This window comes from Epinephelus fuscoguttatus, linkage group LG12 (assembly GCF_011397635.1).
Source record: "Epinephelus fuscoguttatus linkage group LG12, E.fuscoguttatus.final_Chr_v1".
Lineage (NCBI taxonomy): Eukaryota > Metazoa > Chordata > Actinopteri > Perciformes > Serranidae > Epinephelus > Epinephelus fuscoguttatus.
In genome coordinates this window covers 22415295-22439884 of record NC_064763.1, presented here as the reverse complement: position 1 = coordinate 22439884, position 24590 = coordinate 22415295, and the positions used below count along the sequence as shown (strand labels likewise).

The following is a 24590-nucleotide window of genomic DNA, read 5'->3' as shown; positions in this document are numbered from 1 at the left end:
CTCCAGCAAATAACACGTCCCTCGCAAGAAGATAAGTCGGACGACAAAAACGAAGAGGATAAATCTGAGAAATCCGAGAAAAAAGAGGACGAGGAAAAGAAGGACGAGGAAGAGAAAGATGAAAAGGAGGATCCTAGGTGAGTTTTGAATGGCTGTTTGTCCTGGTGTGGCTCTGCAGGTAAAGCTTTGGTCCATACTCGGTGAAAATTCTGATAAAGGTGTGTTAGGTAAATGAATTGTATTAAGTTCCTCCAGGATTTTGCAGACATTTCTGGGGTATTCATAGCCTAAAAAGTCTGTTTTTTTCCTATAATTTTTTTAAAGAAGGCATTTTGCTCCAGTGAGAACAAAACCGCACTGTTCTGAGTTTGTAACTTATACAAGACTACTGTTAACCTGCGTAGTTAACGTAGCACACCTTGATCACCTAGACCCTGATGAAGCGACCTCGGACACGGTGATTGGCCTGTTGTCAGCGCGTTTCAGCCATTCTCCAGGTGTATGTTGCAGTAGAAAATTGTGACAGTTGATACTGTTAGCGTTCCACCGTAATGTTGCATGCGTTGCAAGACAGTTTACCTCCCTGCCTTGCATGGCTTTAGTGGTAATATTTGTTGGTGAATGTGATACATTTGTGTCACGCATGTCTGCATCTTCATGGGATTGGTTGCATTTGTGTTAATTGTTGCAATTGCAGCATCCTGGCAGCGCTACATGATGTTTCAGTGCTTTCAGTTAAGTGTCGCCGTACATTGGCAGCTTGATTTCTTTTAATGCTCTTATGTAAAATACATGCTGGTATTTGACAGCCAGATTGTAAACATTTCACCCTTGCTAGTCCAAAGACCCTGGGCAGTTACAAATGTGTATATCAATAATAGTTGCCAAACCTATAAACAAGACACGAGTGTAGCTTATTCTGTTTGTGAAGCAATGAACACAGCAGTGAAGAATTCACAAATATGGCTTCACATTCAGCTTCAATGGTGCAGGAGGTGACACATATCATATTGTAAGATTCAAGTATTAAACTGCTCGTTATGATCATGTGATGATAAATCAATGATTACCAGAAACAGTGCAGTTGCAGGAGGATTTCACTTCGCCAGGCTCTTGGTAGAGTGATGTATGGCTGAGAGGAGACTTGGAGGGGGATAGCAGTGTCAGTTTTAGCATGTGGCTAACAGACAAGACAACCTGCTAGCTTGTTAACAAGTGTATCTGGCTCTGGTATTAACAAATCATAATTATATTATTTTTCACATTTTTATTTATTGAACGTTTCAGGGCATACATGAATCAGTAGGTCAGTGTCTTAAGTTTCTGTGCCCATTTCTGGGCAAGTATGTACATAGATAAATACCTCTCTATATATGGAGAAATAGTAACAGTGTTAATTCAAATTAAGTTAAAAAGACTTCATAAAAAAAAATAAAGAAAAAAATCGGGGGGGGGGGATGAAGATAAAAATGCATAGTAGAAAACAAATAAATGAATAAAAATAAATAGAGAGATGGTAATGGCAATGCAAAAAAATAAAAATTAATTTAAAAAAATATATATAAAATGCAATATATAGTCCAAAAAAAAATTACTATACTTTTTCCAAAAGGAAAGGTATAGTTTTTAAATGTATACCCTGACTTTCTTGTGTGTTTAGTCATGAAGGAAAATACCAGATCACAAAAAGAGCCTGTTATTGCTGAGTCAAAAGGGAATAGATATTTGCTGTACCAACAGTCTCTAAAGCTGTGTTTTCCCCCTCTTCCAAAAACCACAGGGACATTGGCAAGGACAAAGACAAGTGTGACGGTGGGGAGGACGAGGACGGAAAGGAGCAAAACACGCCGCGTGGCAGGAAGACTGCCAACAGCCAGGGCCGCCGTAAGGGAAGGATCACCACACGCTCCATGGCCAATGAGGCTGCATCTGTGGCGGCTGAGGAGGCACCTCCCCCTGCCCCTGAGCCTGCCTTGCCAGATCCTCCGCAGCTCCCTAAGCCAGATCCGATGCAGAAGTCCATGAAGGAGCCTGCAAAACCCCAGACTCCAGTAGCTTCCATGGATGCTAATAAAGGTGAATCCTCTTGGGGATGCTCTCTGCAAGTCTTTTTACAACACAGCTCCACACTTGCTGACACAAAATTGAGGGAAAGGGAGCTCACATTAAGAACAGTATTTCACAGGAAGAAAAGAATGTTTGCACTAGATTAGTTTTTCAAGTTGAAGCAGTAATGCTGTTATTATATTTTTTGGCAAGGCACTGAACGTTACAGAACATTTTTTCGATGGCTGTGCCACTTGTTGAATTTATTTGAAGGGGATACCCACTCAGTTTTATACACAGTTTGCACTCAGTTTATATACCTTGCATATAACCTGCAAAGATTAGACACAGGAATTGTTTAGATGGGATGGTCTTTTGATGGTAACATTAACCCTTTAATTGCATCAAAGGGTGAGTTCTGTATTTTCTAACCTGGACCCTATTTTCCCATGTTTTTGTGTCTAAGCTGCAGCTGGCAGCGGCAAAACAGGCTGCAATGTAAGGCGTGTTCACACCACCAATTTATGTCCACTATAAGTACTCATTGTAGCCACTGACAGGCTCAGATTATTATTATGAGTGTCCGACAACTTCTGACAACTTAAATAGAGGATCCATACAGAGATCACCACAGCCTCCAGACCCCATTTAAATAAACAGTAATTTTAGTATATATGGAGTCAGCATATTTTCACATCTAACTGGGAGAATTAAGGGTTTATTTTAGCCAAACCAGATTTGTTGATTGTAGGAACAGTGGAAAGATGCATCAAGACAGTTTTTGTGAATTATTTTGTTTCTGTTGACTTAGAGTAATAAAAATACTGTTTATTTAGATGGAGTCTGGTGGGTTTGATGATAGCAATTTTAGAGCTGTTTCTGGCTTTAAAAAAGGATCTCACTCTTCAACAGAGGTCTATCTCTGTAGGGATCCTCTCCATAAGTTGTCAGACACTTAGAATAACAATCTGAGCCTGTCTGCCGAAAAACCAGAACTTTAAGTGGACATACATTTACAGCATAAACATGCCCCACATGTTTACATCGCAGCCTATTCAATGCTGCCGCCTGCAGAGGTCTCATTCAATTAAGGACCAATTTGAAAAGCTGTTGTTTCCATTAATCGCTTAGACACAAAAACATGGTTCAGGTTGAAACATGCCAAAAACCTTGCAGCAATTTATGGAAGTGACCACAGCCTCCATTCTCTGGCATCACATTTAGCTTCTAAATTGTCACAGTCAGCTAAAGATACTGTTCATAGTGTTAGCTTTTCGTGTTACGAGCTGGGACAATTGAATAGCCACACATGCAAACAAGTGTTAGACATGTCAGAATATAGCTCTGCTGGCTTCCTCCTTCTCAAAATGTGCAGATTCATCAGCTGTTTATAGACTGAGAGTGGACAGTTGGTTTCAGGCACTCAGTGCCAAGTGTCAGACAGACTCTGTCCTGCGCTGCAGTCCACTCAGGAAGCTGAATGCAGTCTGTCCATCACCATGGCAATGTGCTGCTCTGCTCATGGTACTCAGTCACGCACTTGGTGCTCTTCCACCCTTTTGGAGTCTGTCACTCTGACAATGCTAGCTCAGGTTTTCAGGTATCCAAGAAGTCCCCGTGTGCTAAGCCTGTTGTGGTGTTAAGCTGTATCATTAATTCACTGTTTTGTAAGTTGCTTCTCTGCCACCTGCTCCGTCCCTCTGCTGTCTGCTGAGCTCTACCTCTCTCAACAGTCTGAGTTATGCAAGGTCTGCCCTATAATGTGATTAACTAACCGTCTGCACTGTGTCCTTCCATCCTCTCAACCCTCTGACCTTTCTGGCCTCGTTCTGGGCGTATCATGCTTTACATAGGACTGAGTCAACTGTAATCTCTGCGTCGTGGATTTTGTGTATCTAAGGGGTGGAAGATAAAAATAGAGTCATAGATGCATCTCTTGAAAGATTATGTCTCGATGTATTTTGGCTTCTATGAAGTCTCTTCTATCTATTACTACTATTGATAAAAGATAATGGAGTGTAGCACTGGTCGATATGTCCTGTAAATATTATCACAACCTTTTTAGGTGATATGGAGATACACAATATATATATCTCAATATTTTGAAATCTCCTCTAAACTACTGTAGACTACTGAAATACTTATAAAGTTAGATAAAGAGTTACTACAATAAAGTTAATGTATCGTTATAAAGTTAAATTCAGTACCATTATAATTAAGTTGATTAAAGTACTATTATAATGAAGTTAAATAAAGTGCTGTTATAGAAAGGTAAATAAAGTTCAGATATAATAAAGTAAATTAAATATTGTTATAATAAAGTTAAGTGAAGTACTATTGCAATAAAGGTAAATAGAATACTGTTATAAAGTTTAAAAAAATAACTATTATAAGAAAGGTTGAACTATTTTATAATAAATTTACTTAAAGGGCCAGTGTGTAAAATGGGTTGAAAACCCGACATGTAGCGTTTAGATTCTAGATTGCAGCGCTCACTCGCTCGCCTCTGCTCACCCCTCCCGTCGGCAAAGTTACGGTGGCCTCCAAGGACCACAACACTTTGGAAAAATGGCGTCATCTGTGACAGAGAGCAGTGTCTCTGCCGGTAACATATCCGAAGCAACGAGCAATGAGGTGAAGATATAAACCATATTACGATATAGGTTATTGTCCTTCATGAACCCCCTCCGTCGCTGTAAAACATCACCGATGTTTATTCTCTGCCGCCGCTTGTCCTGTTTGCTTTGCCCTCTTTGCGTCTTCTTTTCCTTGCAGATGACGGCTCGGGTTCATTCTCTCCTGTTGCGTGTTAAGTGTGGTCCATTCGCAAACTTTATAACTAAAAAAACTTTTCACTACTCTCTATCGACGAACGACTAACACTCTCTGCTGTTTCCTCCTCCTTCTTCCTTCCTTCTGCTGTTGTCTTCGTTGGTTTAATTATACACGCGAAACGCATAATTATAAGGCTTCGAAAACCAAACAAATTTTATTTTATAGCAATTATACACTTAAATAAACATATTAATGGGTAGAATATTCAGATTCAGATTCAGATTTGACAATAAACCATGCCAAATATTACACACTGGCCCTTTAAGTGAAGTACTATTACAATAAAGGTAAATAGAATACTGTTATAAAGTTAATAAAAATAACTATTATAAGAAAGGTTGAACTATTTTATAATAAATTTACTTAATAAAAATATTGTTATAATGAAATAAATCAAAGCGGACCAACTTGTGCTTTTATTCTGAAGCCAAACGGCTCGTCTGGGGCAGGAAGTGTTCAGGAAACAAACAGTTCTCTCTTCCAGTTCATATAGCAATAACATTTGCAAGTCGCACTGGTGCTCCATGGTGGCAAATCACGACTAGGTGGTTGTGGTCTGGAGCCCTGCAGATACAAAAACACGAGCCTTACCAGCTCACTGGATGTGTGTGATGTTTCAAGCTTGTGAGGTTTTTTTTTTTTTTTTCTTTGTGTAGTGAGAGGGAGAGAGAGAGCAAGAAACTTTCATGCAGATGGCTTAAATAAAATAACGTGACAATTTATTCTCAATGTTAACATCAGTTTAGTCATGTTGTCCATCTGCATATGGAACAAGCAGTGATACTTAAGTTTAATCGGTAAAACATCAAACCCTGAATGGAAGTTAAGGACGCATTCACACTGGTGCTATTTGGTCCACTTTAAACGAACCCTGGTCCGCTTCCACAGGTCGTTTGGTTCGTTTGGAGTGGTGTGAACGCTCATTTGAACTCTGGTGCGGACAAAACAAGCGAACCCTGGTCCGCTTGTAAACTGGGGGTCTCAGTTCATTTGCAAGTGGTTCGCTTATGGTGGGAAATACAAACGGACTATCCAGCGAACCAAAGAGAGGAAGTGAACCAAAAAGAGGAAGTGACAGAGAGCGCAGTGCATTTTGGGTAGAAAAACAAAACAAAGCCAACAGCGCGAACTAGGAAAAGCAGAGGTAAAAAAATAAAAAGTTGTAAAATATCTTGTGGGCAGACGTGGAGTAGTGAGGAGAAGCACACGCTTAACCCAAGACTGCATAACTTTGGTGTTGCTCCATTGTTTTTGTGGTGACCACGCTGGCCGAAGGGGATGGATTTCCATTTCTGGTCCTGGCCAATAGATGAGCCAGGTTTTTTTCTTCCTCGTGCTTTTTTCCTCCTGGTCAGTGGTCGTTTTGGGCAATACCGCCCCCCAAACGAACAGCCGTTTTAACTTTGTGATGTTGTCCAGGCGGTTTGGTCCGTTTTAAAAAGTGCAGTGTGAAAGTGAACTGAACCAAATGAAGGTGTGAAATTTTTCAGCATTCCCCGCCCATTCGAACCGAGTCCCCAGGACTATCCTGGTGTGAATGCGCCCTAAATCTTGTTTTCTTTAATTAAAGATCTTTACAGCTGTGCCATGTTTTAAAAGTAGCAAGAAGTCACAGTGAGAGAAAAAAATTAAGCATGTATAGAATAAAAATTTTTGATGAGTCAGCATAAATCGATAATTGTTTTATAATGGCATTGTAGCCGTTTAAATCGAATCGTGTGACGTGCCCAGATATTACCAGCCCTGGTATCTGTTTGCTTGCACTCTTGTAACCCCTGCCGCTATGGCGCTTCTTAGAAGTAAGTGGTGCTAAAGGTTAGCTATCTGTCAGTCTTGCCCAGTTGAAATGGTGCCAGGTGAGTTCAGGAAGCTGCTGATTCAGTGGGTGGGGGTTTGATCTCGTTAGAAGCTGTGGGGGATGCCGTATGTGTCTGAGTGTGTGTCATTAGGTGATGGTAGGAGATGGTATGCTGTAGGCAGACACCCTGTGTGTTTTCATAGCACTGAGATGAATGACCACCCCCGAGGGGTCCAGACTGTCACGGGGAGAACATGCGAGTTTTGCCACGGGAAAAGGAAGTCTGGTGCAACTGACATTTGTTTGACTGAAGTGTAACAGACTGTGTGGCCGGGGGACCTTTGGTAGGAGCCGTCTAAACAGTGAGAATTGATCTCCTCATCTTCGAAGTTGGTGGGTGGATAAGGAGGGGGGGGGGGGGGGGAGGCAAGCCTCCTGTTAATGTCAAGGGTACATCTGCTGCTATATTAGTCCAAATGTTTACACAGACTCAGTGGGTGCCATGGAGGAGAGTGGGCTAGAGTTCACTCAGCCCCCCTCCACACTAACCATGCACTTCTGTGAATTTTGTTGGGGGTGTGGAGCTGTGTAGCCAAGCCGAGGCAAGAAGGAGGAGTGTGTGTGTGTATGTGTGCTCATGTGTGTGTGATGCGCAGTGTCACAGTAGAAGGGGTGGGAGGGTTTTGGGCTGGCTGTTCTATCTGTCTATTTGTCTCCATCCAAGGCCATTTCCCAAAGAGGGAGGCAGAGCTCTCAACTCTGCCGCTGTCTGGCGCTACATCAGCTGACCAAGGCCCTCCCCTCGTGGATTAGAGAGGAGGAGGGCTCGCTCTGGGCTGTGGGGAAGGGGAGAGAAAGAGAGATAGGGAAGAGAGAAAGAGAGTGTAAGTGAGGGAGCAGGTCTCGGCAGCCCCTGAATGTAAACAGATTATTAGATTAGTGGCCATGAGCAGGAGACGGCTGAAGGGAGGACCGTCACTCTCTCTCTGTCCGTCTCCCTCCCTTCGTCTCACTCTCTCCCTCGCTCTCTTTCTCTCAGTGCTGATGGGGCTGTGTCTTTTTTCTTTGTGATTTAGCTGGTGCTGGTGAAACTGGAGAAACTTCTCGCTGGACCGAGGAGGAGATGGAGGTTGCCAAAAAAGGTAGTGTTTCAGTTTATTTCCCTCTTGCTTTATCTTTCTCCGTCCTTTCTCCGTGTTGCTCTGCTTTTTATGATCTTTCCTTGTTTCCCCCCTCCCTCCTCCCCTGTCTTTCTTCTTTCCTCTTCTGATTATCTGATATTGCCTCGCCCTGCCTGTTTCTTACATGCACACAGGAACGTGCGTGCACATGCGTTCACATAAAAAGAAGCTTGTGCTGGTGCTTTACTGGGAGCTGACAGAGACCCATGCGAGAGATTTTTTTTTGTTTTACTTCTTTCAGCTATGCTGTTCTGCTGGCTTCTCTGAAGTGATCTATTAAGGCCATCCATGAAGCAACAGAGCGTGACCGTTGCAGCTTCCTCCAAAGATCACTATCTATTATTCACGTTCAAAAACTTTGTCAGGTCCTCCAGAACATTTGACTTTGCTGTTGTGAATTCCTCAAAATGTTTATTGCATGCACACTGTGCCTGGTCTCAGACTGCGCCGCTGCAGTTATTAGTCAGGTCATATGCCATTCTAGTGTGCCCCCTCTCCCCGTTTTTGCTTGGCTTTGTTGGTATAGACTCTTAGGTCTGATTCCCTGAGTGCCAAGACCCACAGACGGAGGGAGTAAATAAAGGGATTAATGTGGATTAATTAAGACTCTCTTGGAGATTTACCTCGCTCTTAACAAAAATACACTGCTGCTATGATCTCCTCAGGCATTCAGACTTGTATGTTAGATATGTCTGTGGATTAGTGTACAGAAAAGAGACCTGCACAAGCTCCTCTGGTCATATGACAAAGTCACATTCAGAAATCACGTTAGGCTGTGCCGCCACATATGGCTGGCCATGCAAGCATTAAACACAGTTCCCCTGGCAGCCATTGCTGTAACCTGTTGATCTACATAAGCCTCGGTGTTAATACCAGGCTGACACATCTCAGGCCCGGCAGCCAAATCAGAAGTTTTCATGGAGGAAAAAGAAGCTCAACTCTAAGCTAACTGAACACTTATGAACGAGTAGGTTTTTATTAATTTGGCCCCTGACAAATTAAGGAAGTCAGATATAAAATAAATCGACATCCATCTCTTCCTACAAGTTGTGTTAATTTTGTTATCAAAAGCTATGCAAACACGGCTTGGAAGAAAGATACAAGGTCATATTTGGGCCCACACATTCTGCAAACTTTCACTCTTAATTTTTAAACCTGTGTTCTTCATCAGGTAATTGTAAGATAAAATCCTTTGTGAAATAAGAGTAAAATGACAAAATTGTTGGTTTTGGCCTTGACTAAAATGTACAATATAATCATATGACTAAAAAAGACTAAAATTAAACTAAAAGAAATTTAAAATGTAGTTGTCATTGACTAAATATAATTTATATTTACAGTTTTCTTTAACTAAGATGAGACTAAAATGTCCTGACTTTTAGTCAATTAAAACTTGACTTAATCAAAACAGGATAAGGTTGACTAAACAGGATAACAGCTGACAAGAACATTTGACACAAACTAAGACTTAATTAAAAAAATAGCTGACAAAAAGAACACTACTTGCAAGCAGATATGTAATCAGACACGATCTTGTCCCATCGAGCTCCAATATTGAGGTCTGATACTGGTAGTTAGTGAAGTCGCAGATAATAAGACGCTTGCTGCAAGTGCATTATTTAAGCAGCTAGAACACCTCACACTTTCATTTATGTAATACAACGGCGCGGCAGTTTCCTCAAAAATGACAACTTTATCAAAAATTGACTAAGCTTCACGAAGGTTCTTTATAACATTCACATGATGATATTTGTCAGTATATCTACCAAACCAACGATTTAAAATGAACACGATAACATCTTCTTAGCTCGCTCAAGGGTTTCCTTCAAGGATGTTTATGCAATATGAGTGGGCAGATGTCGCCTTGGTTATACTGCAGTAGCATGTCAGGGCTCGACAGTTGCCAGGTTGCTACTGGCAACCAATTTCAGAAATTGGCAACTAATTCTTAGCCCCTGGTTGACATCAGTGGCAACTGCTTTTTAACATGTAAATGGCACAGACAGCAGACAGCAAAACATGCACCCCAAAATACACATTTGTTATATTTGTTGCACTAGTGATATTTGTTAAACGTCATGACAGTCAGGACCAGAACCAGACGATGCTGTACATGGATAGGTGCAAATGACGACTTTGCACATGTGTTGCTGCATTTACTCATGCACCAATTCACAGGCATATACTGGTATTTTGTATACCAGAAAATAGTGATAGACACTTTAACTCATAACACTAACAGGAGCAGTGTGTAGGATTCTTAAGATTTAGTGACATCTAGCGGTGAGGATTGCAGATTGCTACCAGCTGAAACTTCACCTGTGCCAACTGATCTCCCGCTTAGCATTCCTTCAGTGTTCTTTGTCCAGGAGATTTTTACCGAGAGCTAAATTATCTGCTGAGGTCTTCTTTTCCAAACAAAAAGACCAGATGCTTTAAACCAGTAAAAACACTGAATAAAGCATTTCCCCCTTAAAAAAATCTGTTTTTTGAAGCAGCTGTCAAAAAACGCGAATGGCTCTAGGACCACTGTTTATTTTGTCCATTCTGGGATACTGTAGAAACCTGGTGATGCAACATGGCAGACTCTGTGCTAAGGACCCGCTACCTATGTAGATAGAAGCAACTCCAAGTTAACAAAAAGACAAGTCTTATTTTAAAGGTGATTATACGCTTAAGAAAACATACTTATTATATTCCAATATGCCGATATGTCCTCCTATATCCCACACGTTGTCATTATTAAGCTGACGTATAACTGCATAGCATCAAAATTACTCAAAATATAAGGTGTTAAAAAATGGTGATCATATTTTCAGTTGTGGCTACAAAAAGCTGCCAGCCGCTTAATCACTTTTAAAAGTTATTATTGAGCCCTTCATGTATTATGTATATTTATTTCTGTAAAGCTTCAAGAATGGGGGGGAAAAACAGCAATCTTGTCAGATCCTGCAGCTTTAAAAAATGTGTGATCGCTTCATTTGATTATTTCTCTCTCAGTCCACTCACTATCATTTGTCATGTGACAAATGTAGCTGTCAGGATGGTTGAGCAAATGTACATTTAGCTAAAGGCATGTAAGTGAAGGTCCGGGTGCTGCACTTGTGATAAATATCTGTTGTTGAACACGTTGCGTGCACTGCAGTGCTCAGCTTTTAAACTGTGTAGATTATCTGTTTGGAGGGTCTTGCTGACGGTGAGAGAGTTTTATGCATATTTTTATGGCTGTTAGATGAAGTTGCCGTAGTGGTCAGCACAAAGGATGATGTGTTTTGTTCTGTGCAGTCATTAGGATTCCCCAGTATCTTACAGAATACTCAAGCTGTCCAACATCTCTGGGCTGTCTGCAAGTCTAAGTGACTCTAAATAAGATGAGTCACTCTGAACAGTCCCGTTGCCCCCATTTCCTCATTTAACTGGAGCAGTAATGGGGCTTTGTGTTGAGCTCTGTGGTGATTTGTCAAGCTGCCAGTATCTCTCCTCTTCAGTCGGGCTAGGAGGGAGGGGAGGTCACGGGGTTAGGGGATTTAGAGACGAGAAGCCCTAATGTCAAAGGTAAATGGCAGTTTTCCAGTTCACTGCAGCTTGGCTGAGTCGTTAGAGCGTTTAGTGAGGGTGTCAGAGCTGATTGTGCACTCAGCTCGGTGTTAATTGGGATGGAAGAGCAACAGCAAACCATAGCAACAGTGGAGTGTCATTTTGCAGCAGTACCGAAAGTTCTCCCTCAATAGTAACAACTGCAGCAGCTTTTAACTCTAAAGAGAAGATTCATTGAGATCATCTGCTTGAATCATGGTGATGGTGCTCAAAAAGCATGAAGCAATAATTGGAAATATGTGAAGTATAGCATGTCAGGGTATGTCCACGTCAAATCAGGCTTTAATGTCTTTGCCATACCACTCTGCTGGTCCTTTTAGATCCTTTCACTTGAATCCTATTTATACACAGTATATGACATCACCATAATTCCTCCAATAACGTATTTGCCTACATTATGTTACATAACGAGTGATTTTTTTCTGATTAAGTTGTGTTCTATCAAGTGTTCAAATGCTGCACGTCTGTAACGCTCAGTTGTCTCTCCTGCAACAGGGCTTGTTGAGCACGGGCGAAACTGGACAGCCATTGCCAAAATGGTGGGCACCAAAAGCGAGGCACAGTGCAAGAACTTCTATTTCAATTACAAGAGACGTCACAATCTGGACAACCTGCTCCAGCAGCATAAGCAGGTAAGCTACTGAGCACTCTCAGCCTTTTCTCACAGTCTGTCACAGAGCTGTAATGTATGAATGCAAAACGTTATTCTTTGTGTTTCCCAGGATACACGGCGGGCTCGTGCTGATAGATCTCAAGGTGAAGGTCTAGCCACCGCGTCACCTGATGATGACGATGATGACAACGCAGATGACAGTGAAGGTCAGTGAGATGGATGATAGGAAGTGCATGCTCATCATTAAACACACAGACACACACGTAACAAGACACGATTGTTTTGGACTTTTCTTCCTGTTTGAATTTTTTGGCCTTGTCTCTGAGTTGTGGAGGTGTTAAAGGGATAGATAGTGGGGTTGTTTGAGGTGCAGGAACACTGCCACAGAAGCTAAGCGAAATGTATTTTAGCTACCTACAATAATCAATATCAGTTTAAGTGTACGCTGTATTTAGAAACTACTACTACTGCTTTGCCTTGCCGTCACACATCCGTTTTAGACGGGGAAATGAAGCCGTTATCTATGCCCTCTTCAAAGCTACCAGACTCCTGTGACAAAACAGTAATTTTGCCTCACCAAACATGAGGAACTGCTCATCTACTGCTGCCTCGATCGTTTCATTTGTTGTGTTATTGTGTGACTTTTGGATCCGAACTAACGTGACGACCACAGTAGTACATTGCTTAATGTTTGTGCCACTTACACCAGGGCCACACTGCCTGTGTGTGCACTGCGTGACAGCTACCTCGCTGAACTGTTGCAGCTAGCACGCATGCAGTTTTTACACGGACAGCACTGCTGCTGCAGACCTATTTTTCCTCATTGAGTTTTCCTCACGTAAAAGCCACAATAAGATCCCTGTCTTAAAACAATGAAGGGATCCTGTCCACAGAAACGCAAGAGTGCTTTTAATTTGAAACAGAAATAAGAAGTGTTGAGTTAAAAATGAACATTTACGCTTTGTGTCATGTCTTTGAGATATTCTGCAGATACAGACATTGAAACTGTAGTGAAGGTGTAATGTTGCTGGTATAATGTCTATGATAATCAACACGTAATTTTCACTGTCTATTTTTGCTGCCATGTCACATGAAAAAATGGGCCATGCTTGGAATATCTAGAAGAGCAGCTGCTGAGAGGCAGGCAAACCGTGCCTGAGCAGCACTGCTCACACAGGCAGTGTAGCTACTCTAACCTGCTAACATCGGCGACGAATGTGTGCTGCTCATGCAGGCAGTGTGGCCTGGGCGTTATGGGGTTATGGAAGATCGATAATACAATTCTTAAAGACAGCTTGGCTCAGTGTCGGAGGGGCACATTAGGTGGGCATCGTCATCATGCAGAAACCTGCGTCAAGTCTCACAAGACGAAATTTTAAGAAGGTAGAAGAAAACGTACTTCGACCAAAATTTGAATGATTGGATTTGGAATACATAAGGATTATTACTGGTCAGCTACAGAGTGATTTAAAATCTCAATAAAACAAAAAATAATGGACCCACCCTTTAAGTGAGGAGGGTAGGGATGGAAAAAATGCAGTGACAAGAATAGTGCAAAGCTGGGAAGCCTGAACCAGAATGCCCTCTGAATTGTCATGTAAGGATTTTATCTGAGCTGATGGCGATGTGCTTGCTCTCTGCTGACTGTAGTTTTAATGAGAGAGAAAAAAGGATCAAGTGAAAAAAAGCAAGGGGGGGAGAGGTGGAGATAAAAGATATGAACTAATTCTGAGTACATGGGCGCCTGTTGCATAACATTCTTGGCTTTGAAGACTCAACAAAGCCTGCTCTTTGAACACAAAGTGCCGGTCCACTTGTTTGATCCGGCAAGCCTGCCTGTCTACCCGCCCCCCTCTCCTCTCCAGAGGTCCTTATCTTTGCTGGTGAAGGCAGCCCACCATAAAAAAAGATAGCATGCTCCACACAGAAATATATTAATATGAATGTTGCCTTAATGATACTGAAAAGTGCTGGTTTGTAGAATCTGTTTTTAACAGCAAAGTGATTCGATATGTCCGTTTTGTTGGAGCTGCTCAGCAGACTTATATGTAATTTAAACAGCCTCCAGTTCAGAAGATAGCAGCGACGACAGCAGGAGGTCACAAGGTTCTCTGTCATGTTTATTTGACTTTCTCTTTGTCCCATGGAAACCCAAACTGCGCTTTAGAGGCCTTGGTGATCTGTAGCCTGTGGGTCTCACATTATATCTATCAGACAGTAGAGCACATTAAGCCGGAGGAGGCATCAGCACAGCTCTGTTAATGAGCACTCACTGACATTTAAATGTTTGTTATTTGGCTGTTAAGTAATACTCTGATTTGGGTTTGATACATGCTATGCATCTGCAAACTGTTTTTGCATAGACATACCACCTGGACAACCATCACCATGGCAACAACTGCAGCAGTAGAAAATATGTAAACCAACAGAGGCAGGCAGATTTTTTAAATATGCAGTTTCTATCTTAAAGCCTCAGTGTGTAAAAATGGTGAGTAACAGTGACATCAGCGGTCAAATTCTAGATTGCAGGGCTCACTCGCACTCACTCGCTCACCCCTCTCGTCGGGTAAGTGACGGTGGCCTCGTAGGACAAAAAGCCTTGCGCAGACAGCAGAGATCCATCTACAAGTTTTTTAGGTTTTTCAGGAGTAGGCCTATCTAACGATGAGGTGAATATTTATTTAGGAATCTAAACCATGTTACAATATTGTAGCGACCCTGCAGTAAATGTTCTGTTATAATGTCAATGTTCTGTGTGTTAATGGCATGTTTGGGATTGAATGAGTATAGGTAGGGGGGCAGGGTGTGAGTGTGATGGGAATGAGAGCTGTGTGAGTGCGCATGCTGGTGTGTGTATGAGTGAGCTGGAGGAGAGAGCAGCAGTGCACAGGTGGAGTTACAGCTAAGTTCTTGTTTGTTGGTTGTTTTGGCGTAGTTACGGCCAACAGTAACTTGTACTGTTCAGTAATAAACGGTGGTTTGCCGAATAACTGTGTCATCCTTTCCACACGTCCTGGCGGACGCTACAATATGTTATAGCTTACCAGTGAGATATAGGTTATCTGTGAGATATAACGTTATGTTAGGAGTGTTTTATCTCTAATTGTTTTGGTAACACGAGCAAACATTAGCACAGTAATGCTAAAATAACACGTTTTATGTGATAGTCACGGCACAGTGCGGCAAATATAAGTTGGTACGATTATAATATATGCGTTTCCAGAGTGTTCTTTCACAGGAATTCTTTCCACCTGGAATAAGCAACACCGATATTCACTCGCGTTTTGTCCCGTCCTCGCTTATCTGATCTTTTTCTTTTATTTGGTGGCGTGGTTTCCCTCTTACGGGGCAAAACATGTGTGTGGTCCTCCATTTAAAGTGCGACAGAGTCATGAAAGTACAAAGCAGGTTCACGCAGAAGCGCCCCAGATTGAGCTTCACCTTCTCTGTCTCCAGTGACGGCAAGTTCTAGGTAAACGCGAAAGGAGAAGCGCGTATATCGCTTTCGGGCACTGTATTCAAATATGGCGACGCAAGAGGGCAGCCTCCAGCAGACTGCGACTGTGCCTGTGCCTGCCTGTGTATATATAGAGAAATCATTCTAAGCCTGTGAGAAAGCTTCCATTTGTATGTGAATTGCATTACACTTTAGTAAATAATTATTTATGAAAGCAATAGTTGATATTTGCTAATAAACAACCACGTAAATTACACATTGTAACTTTAAGAATGTGATTTCCAGATATGGCTTCATGTTTTTATTATTTAAAAAAGTTCAGTTTATTCAGTGTTTTTTGACTCACTGTGTGTCCACGCAGTTTAAGATTCTTAAGGAACATATGATTAGATTTATTATCATCAGAGTATTAGAGTATTTTGAAAGTCTTGTATCTTTGAAGCCTTGGATTTAGCATAAGCAACCTTTAACGTTACAAAGCAAGAACCATACATAAACAAAAAGTGGTCATAGATAAGGTACAGTACGAACTGGCAATGACGTGTGCCGAAACAAAACGTGACAATGGAGGAAGCACAGATGGGTAGGAAAGAAATGTATGAGGCATTAAATGTATGAGGTACCTTTTTGGATTGTTACGTGGCTTTTAATACATCTCAAAGCTTTTAAACATAAGAAATCACCCCAGTAGGTAGATTTATGTCGCAACAGATCTACATTTGGTTTCATTTTCATATTTAATAAATATTGCACAACCTAACCAGAGTTATCACCCAAATCAGATTTGGCTGTTCAATACGAATATTCGACTGTTCATTCCTTTTTTCTATATAGAGAATGGGAGTTTGAATGAGGTTTGGCTGGCAGTTGAGGGTGACATTGATGTTCACATAATATAGTAAACAATCCCAGTTAGCCCTCCTAGCTGATAAGTGCTAACTGTGCTATCAACAGATTGTGCAATGTGCATTTTTTGCCGACACTGGATATCGAACAAAAGCCGGAGCCTGTATGGTATTACAAAAGCCAGAGCTTGTACCAGAGCAGCATAAAAGTGAGGAGTGGTCAGACTGCAGCTATAACTGGGGGCCAAAATGACTGTTCGACTTGAAGAATCTCATATGACTGAGGAGTCTCCAACTGATGACCTGAATCTTCGACTTTCAGAGGGCAGCAATAAACAAAAATGTAAACATGCAGTAGTGACTGTAATTGTTAAGGCACTCAAATATTGGCATATTTTCAGTGAGAGGAAAAAAATAACGTAAATGTCAGTAATGCTCCATCATGAGAGTGACCTGTTCACTGCTAAACTGCAGCCTGCATTTGCCCTTAATACAGGGCAGTCACAATGGATTGACATGTGACACGTGACGGCACATTCTGCAAGCCTAAAGCACTTTAACCATATGCTTACATGTGTATACTCTATGACCAAGTATGGCAACATAGATGCAGTGATAAACTCTCTATAGCACGAGTTATTAGGGGGTCACAGGGGACGCCATCCCCTCAAAATTTTGGACGTGTACATTTTGCCCTTCCACCCACCTACTCCAAAAAAACCCAACAACTAACGGAGGACTTTTATTTTGACAAACTAAAGACATTTCCACAACTAATGGATGGAAAGAAAAAATCACCAGAATACATTCAACTTGCCATCTGATATGCAAAATTCTCTGACGTAGGACCCCAAACCCCCTAGTTTAAAAATATCGGCATGCATTTAGACACAAATCTTTGTCCATTGAGCTTGACTATCCCAGTTAACCAGGCCTAGCCGACTACTGAGGGGCTTCAGCTGATAGACAACTGGTGCACTGCCAAAACTTTCCTGGTAAAACTCATGCTCCAGAACTTCTGTTCTGTGCGTGCCAGTGGTAGACATAAATAGACTGTTTTGACAGATTTGGGTCACAGGGCGTACCAAACTGAAGGTCTGTTACTGAACAGTTCGGGGGAAATACACGTACCGTTATATCCCTAATTATGACATGGAGCCTGCATGATGGGGGTGCATGTTTCTAGTTATTGCGGCCTCTTGGGTTACTCATTGATTCATTCACTTGTTTCACTGTCATAATACACTTGGTCTTCCTTATGTTATTTGGGTTGTCCTTTGTTCCTAAAAGCCATTCAAATTGGCTTCAATGTCTTGTGCGTTTCATGTTTTGTTTGACGTGTACTTATTTATCCTCTCGTGCTTTTCCTTAGGCGGTGACAACAGCTCCGATACAGAGAGTGCCCCCTCCCCGTCTCAGTCTGGGGACTCCAAGAGGGCAGACAGTGCTGCAGGAGATGCTCATTGCTCTGACCAGGACAAAGGTCAGGCCAGTAATGGAAAGGCCATGGAGCCCTCCTACGGAGGACTCTGTGTCAAGGAAGAGAAGAGCCCAGAGAGTGAGACTGGATCTCAGGAGGAAAAGGCCAGGATGGCTTCCTATGCAGGCTCGGTGCATCCCAAACCTGAACCTCAGGATGTGGACATGAAGACTGGAGAGGTTCAGGTCAAGATGGAGCCTGAGATCAAGGAGAGAGGAGAAAAGGGAGAGCATGGTGAAAGGCACAGGGAGCTCCATTCAGATAATGACTCCAGTGCCACCTGCAGTGCTGACGAGGACGTAGAAGCGGAGCCTGACAGACAGAGGTGTGTTTTCATGTTCTCATGTTGTGTTGTGGTTTACAATCACAGGACTCGCTCATGCTTTCGAGTGTGACATTTTACATTTTGCTCTCTGCCTCTGCAGAATGTTCTCCATGGACAAGCCCACGTTGCTCAACCCTCCAGGCTCGGTGCTGGTGTCCTCACCCAAGCAAACCCAGCTCAACATCCAGCAGCTGCATCAGCGGGCAGCCGCCATCCCTCCTATGGTAAGTCACAGTTTCAGGTTTAGACTGGCACGGAGGCAGGCGGCAGGTTGAAAGCATACCCACATTGCCCACATCAGTCATTATGAGCAATGTGATAAGACCAGAAGGTTTTTGCCTTCTAGACTCTGTCTACACATATACAGACATTCAGATAAATATATGATATGAGGATATTTTCATTTTTCGTCCACACACAAGTGAGTTGAAAACGCTTTCCATGGCGCAGATTTTTCAAAACTCGAAATACTTTGTAGCCATGTGGACATGTAAAATTGAGCATGTGGAAAATGATGATGACATCTTATCAAAACCTGCATGTGCATTGTTTCTTTAGGTAATGAGCATGCACCAGAAACAATAACAACAACAGCTGCGTTTGTTTACATTTTGTTAGCACTGCTTGGTCTGATGACTAAATTATATCTTAACCTAGTATTGCTTCACCACCTCATGGACGAATGGAGGCATCTGCTGTGCCCAGTGTTATTTGGTCCACCTCAGTGTCAGCAGTTTAAAGTCCACCAGAATCGTTAATTTTGGATTAGGTGAGAAGATAACGGGACAGTTTTATAAGTGGGTTGTTGATGAGGAATAGAAGTTAAACTTTCTCATGTCTAGAGCATCAGTCGTATCTTTGAGTGAGTTCCCATCCTGACTTCGAAGGGAAATCAATGGTGATGAGATCTCCTGTAGGTGTTTTGAAAAAGTTAACATAGTCTGCACACTTTGCTACCTTGTTTGGCTGTGTGGACAGAATTATTGTTTTAAAGGTCAGGGTTAAATATCTGTACGTTTAGACAGGGCCTTAATTTCTATGCTGGATGTACTCAACAGTTCCATGGTGTGCTTTGCTGACAATGTGGACATGGATATGGATCATTTATCTACCAAAGTCTTGTTTTAAAGTGGAAACAGTGCTTTTGTTGTCCCCAGTAGCTATATCTACTAACCAAAGAGTATCAATTCAACTTCTTTGCAGTTAATTTCCCCAGTAACTGTTTGTTTTCACTTAAAGTGTAAGATCTATAGAGTCTTTTAAGGTCTTTGAATGAAGATATTTAGGGAATACATTTTAATTTGAGGTGTGGTCAGTGCTCTCTGTAGTGTTCAGATAAATTCAATACCTCATTTAAGCTCTATTTGCACGGGCGTGCTGTATGTCTGTACTATACTCGAATTTAATGACATTATTCCCCAGATATGATGTCAGAGCAAGAACCATAGTAGTAAGATGAGCCCTCTGAATTTGCTCCCAAAAAATACTGTCAAAACTTTAATTTACAACTGCCAGCGCAGCCTCCATAATTCTCAAGAGGCATAAAAAAAAAAGCATGGAGGAATAAATACACATTGCAAAAAAATATAAAAAATTCACAGAGATGATGACTCACACTGGAAGGTTATTATCCCACGACCTCTGTTTTGCGAAATACTGGAGTCAATTTGTGTTCCTGTTTTTATTTGACAAATTACAGAAATGGCAGATTCGCACAGGATTAAGATCACAGACGACCTCCTTAGTTATTACAGATGACTAAAGGTCACCAGGGGATTCTAGTCCATGCAAATTTGGCTTAAGTTCATATCTGAAATTCCAACTCATCTTGACCTTTTCCCTCCTTGACTTATCTAGGTGCCTGGTCCTTTTGGCCCCGGCGGCATGCCCATCAGTGGTTTTGCCATGTTGCAACACCAAATCAAAGCAGCGCACGAGTCGGCACACCAAGAGGAGAAGCAGAGGCAGGATCAGGGAGACCTGGAGCGCCGACCACCCTTCAACACCCGCAGCCCCACTGTAATAGACAGAGATGGTAAGAGAACAGAAACTATCCTCATTCTGTCCTCCTCTCCCCTTCTTCCCGGTCATCGCTCAGTCAGCCTGTCGCTGCTAGTGGTAGACTATTTATAGTTAATGCATTTTATAGGCCCCATTCATTTTTGTTCCCTTTTGAAAGAGGAAACGTTTGAGGGTGATCTGGACTGTCCCTGTTTCAAATTAGATGCAAACTCAAAGCTGCGGTCTGCGTCAATGCTTCTCTCTGGTTGAAGAAGGGGACTGTGGTGTTTTTTGAGGTTGTATGACTTGAGCGTGTCAGAGTAGGACACTTGCTGCCTCTGGGCAATCGGGTGTAGTTCAGCCTCTTAGCTTCAGAAGGTTGAGTGGTAAAGTCACTTGGCAGACTACATTACGGCATGATTTTTGCAAAGCTTTTAGCACCTTTTAGTCAGAGTGCTGTGAGGAGCAGAGCGTCTGTCACTAAGCTGCTGAGCTCTGACGCCAACATAATTATCACATAGGTTTCAGCGGATGTGTGCGCAGTTGGTGGTGCTAGTTGTAATCTAGGTCAGCTCAGTGCTCAACAGCATTGAGTTCTTGTTTTAATAGTCTTCCCTTTGTCCTTATGCCTGTGTACTGCAGGTAAGCCCTTACCGTACTTGCCTTATGACATGAAGCTGGCTCTGGACCAGGAGGTCCACTCTGGTCGGCCAGGCTCTCCCTACAGACTCTCCCCCAGGGAGCTGAGCAGGGCCTCACCCCAGCCTGACCCCAACGCCCCCAATGCCTCCCGCTACAGTGTGCCACCAGGTAAAAGCACACATGTTCACCTCCTCCTTCCTTCCCTTTTTGCTTCCTCCCTTCCTGCTGATACAAACTTGCCCTGCCAGACTCCCATGGAGTCTCTTGTGTTTGAAAGTGGAGGCAGTAAAGTATACTTTATGTTTGAGCCACTGTATTGATATGTACATTTTATACTCTTACAGGCTCTCATGATAGCCTGTTTTATACAGTTGCTCCCCTGTCTTTATTTGAAGTTAAAGTTGTAGCAGACGAGCGCTGTTGTGGGATTTTCTAATCCTGTCATAAGTCGGGTTTTGGTAGAGGTCAGGTTGAATTTCCTCTTGTCCAAAGGTATACGTACACACACTAGAGTTGTAGCATGAGTCAGCTGACATGAGCAATACATTTTGAAACCCAAATTTCTGTCAAGAAATATTAAATCACTAAAAACTGTGACATTATAAATGTTTTTCTAGTGATTTTATTCTGAAAGTGTTCTGCTTTCTGCATAGTTGGCTTTTGGTTTGTGGTATCATGGATCTGTGCTTTGAGCCTGTATCTCATGAGCCAGCTCTTCTTGGTGTAATCACACGCTGGAGACAGTAGAATGGTGATTTTGTAACTGCAGCGAATATGTCGACGATGAGTCTGATTATTTTTGGTCCGTCCACCAGGGCACAGAGAAAACATGAGCACGCTTCTTTTCCTAATCTTGTCCGTTGTCCTACATTCTTGTCTCAGAAAGAGGCCGAGATGGTGTGTGAATCACTGCCAGTCAATAGTAGCCATCATCGCCAGTTATATTTTTATGATTCCGGGCAAGCGGCAGATGGTGGCCAGAGATATTATATTTTCATGTTGTCCATCCGTCTCTCCCATTCCCATAAAAGCATTATCTCAGGAACACTTCTGGAGACTTTGGCACAAACGTTCACTTGGACTTGACTAGATTTTGTTGGTCAGAGGTCATTGTGAGCTTACAAAACACTTTTTTGGCCATAACTCAAGAATATGTTAATTATGACAAAATTCCACACAAATGTCTAATAGAATAAAATTATGAGGTGATGACAGTTTTATCCAAAAAGGTCCAAGGTCAGCTTCATTGTGACATCATAATGTTCTGCAAAACACTTTTCTGGTCCTTACTCAACGCCATATCTCAGAAACTGAACGGTAGACATTTGGTCAGATACTGATGGTGACGCTAATCTTAGATGTCCACCTTGACACTGTGATGGCTGTAAAGATCTTCTGTGCTGTTAGGTTGAAGATGAGTGTGAAGTAGGGATGGGCAACACAAGCAAAAACACTATTTGAAAATCGTGGCAACTATTTGACAATTTTTCGAATAATAAATGTTGCTTCTTTGCAGCAACATCCATATTTGAACCAATATCTACTGTCATGGCTACAACCTTCTGTTCTGTCCTGTTCCTGTGGTACTCCACCACAAGCTCATTGGTTCTGCTGATTGAGCTTCAGGTTATTGTTGTCGCACCATGTGACGAAGCTCTCTGTCACATCCCTGTGTCCCTCAGTAAAAATAAGCTCAAAGCAAAGACAGCATGCTTATCACTGGAAATTATTCTCTGGAATTATACATGTCCAGTGTCGCCCACAGAGGTTTTTGCCGGTTTGTGAACGCAGCATGTTCTTTTCCTCAGCAGCTGCTTGTGGAGTTTTGAGTCGCGGGTTGGATGAGACCATCCAGTAAGAGCTGTCAAGATTAGATGGATGGATGAAAGGCACAGGTGCTGCATGCAGACCCAGTGCAATGAACGGTGTGGCCTTCTCGAATGCTTTGTGACAGTAATTCTGTCGTGTGTCTAGTTTCTGACCTCCTTTTATCAATTTTATTATTTGTTCATTTTTATCACTCACTCTTGATTTATCTGGTCTTAGCCTATGTTCAATGTTTTTATTGCTGTTCCTGTTACTTTTTGTCTCCATAAAGCACTTTGTAACTGTGTTTTGAAAAGTGCTATACAAATAAAGTTCATTATTATTGAAGTTTATTAAGTTGAAAGTGTGGAGCAGTGAATAACCGAACGATACATTCCAACAGAGCACCTGGTCCAGCTCCAAAATTAGAAAATCAAAATGTGGCTGCAGATATTTTAATCGTGGCATACCCTGCATGTCAGTATAGTGATCACTACCATTTTGCCAAGAAAAAATACACTTAATACCTTTGAATTCACTCAAAGTCTTCACTACATACACGGTATTATGTGAGTCAGACATGGATGTAAACAACTGACCGGTTAACGGAGGCAAACAACCACAAGGTGGAAATTCTAGCACAGATGTTTATAGAATTCTATATTGATACTAGAGTAAAGAGATGTATGAGGGGGAACAGGAGTGGGGTCAACATTATGAACAAGTTTGATCCAGAATTATGGTTCAAGGAGAGCAACAAGTTCTTGCTTCAGCTAAGGCAAAAGGGTGTAGTCCACCAAACCAGGGTGCACGGAAATTCCCTGTGAAAATGTCTGTTGCTGTTGTCGATGTGGAAATGGATTTTCTCTTAAAGATTGACTGTTGTTGTTTGTCATTTGGGGCAGACCTATTTCTCGTGCCCTGACAAATGAGGTTTTTGTCCCCGAAGATGAACCGCAGCATGAATTTTAATGTTTGACGCACAGTCCCCCTGCGTAGAGGATTTATAAATCCGTCATGGAGCTGCTTGTTTTCGTGTCTGTCCCTGTGTGAGCCAGCAGGATGATGACGTCCGTGCGCGCCGGAGGAGCTCTCACACATCCATTTGCATTTTTGATTTTGTAGAGTGCAGCGCATGAGGCACGCTGCCTGCGTGGAGGTTACCCCCGGTCTTCTGCTTGTGTGTTGCGATCCATTTCGTCTACTCAGCTTTCCCAGGAGACGGTAATGCAGACAGCAGGCGTGGGCCAAGGTTACCTCAAGTTGAGGACAGGCTATTAACTGAGGTCCTCAGTGCTTACCTCACCACTCACTGGAGTCTGTCTGAATAAAGCTGAATATTTTATCACCCAGCCTTTGATGGGAAATGGAGCTTAATGGAACCCTGATGTTGGGTGGGTTGAAGCTGTGGCGTCTGGCAGGCGAAACATTTGTAGGTTACTGTGTGAGCTGATGTTAGTTGTTTTGTGAGTTCTTAATACTTTGCTGTTTAGGGGTCTAATGTCCGAATTTTGGCCAGTAAGCAACATCTCTGATTATTTTCTCATACTCCCCACCAGTCCTCCATCCTGCCCCCAACCAGCTGGTCCAGAGTATGCCAGATGGAGTCCGCGTGACATTCAGCAGACCCAGTCGACCTCCCAACATTCCCTCTCCTCCTCCACTCATTCCAACCACCAAGCCCACGGACAAGCCCTCCTTCATCCAAGGAGGCTCCATCTCCCAGGTAAGACGCCAAAGGGGATAATGGCAGCGGAGCAACCCTCTTCTTACTTACACCAGCAAGGACAAACCATAAAGTAGAGTTCCCATAGATCCCTAAAAAGTCTTAGAAGGTGTTGAATTTATTTATCTAAAAATAATAGGATTAAAACATTTGCAACAAAAATGCTATGATGAGGAAAGTAAAATCTCATAAAAATTGGCAACAATAATTGGATTTAAAATACATGAAGAATCAGCTC

General features: G+C 42.3%; 1 protein-coding gene across 4 annotated transcripts in view; it reads left to right on the top strand.

The window, feature by feature from the left end:
* Positions 1-24590, top strand: part of ncor1 (nuclear receptor corepressor 1) — an 82538-nt gene that overhangs the window by 38174 nt on the left and 19774 nt on the right. For 3 of the 4 annotated variants that reach the window (XM_049591441.1, XM_049591440.1, XM_049591439.1), the window contains exons 15-24: positions 7-137; positions 1781-2076; positions 7756-7821; positions 11953-12089; positions 12180-12276; positions 17745-18177; positions 18278-18401; positions 20035-20212; positions 20821-20988; positions 24186-24352. In XM_049591441.1, the coding sequence (XP_049447398.1) occupies positions 7-137; positions 1781-2076; positions 7756-7821; positions 11953-12089; positions 12180-12276; positions 17745-18177; positions 18278-18401; positions 20035-20212; positions 20821-20988; positions 24186-24352 (1797 nt within the window). The remainder of the gene's footprint in view (positions 1-6; positions 138-1780; positions 2077-7755; positions 7822-11952; positions 12090-12179; positions 12277-17744; positions 18178-18277; positions 18402-20034; positions 20213-20820; positions 20989-24185; positions 24353-24590) is intronic. The other variant, XM_049591442.1, reaches the window with a different exon arrangement.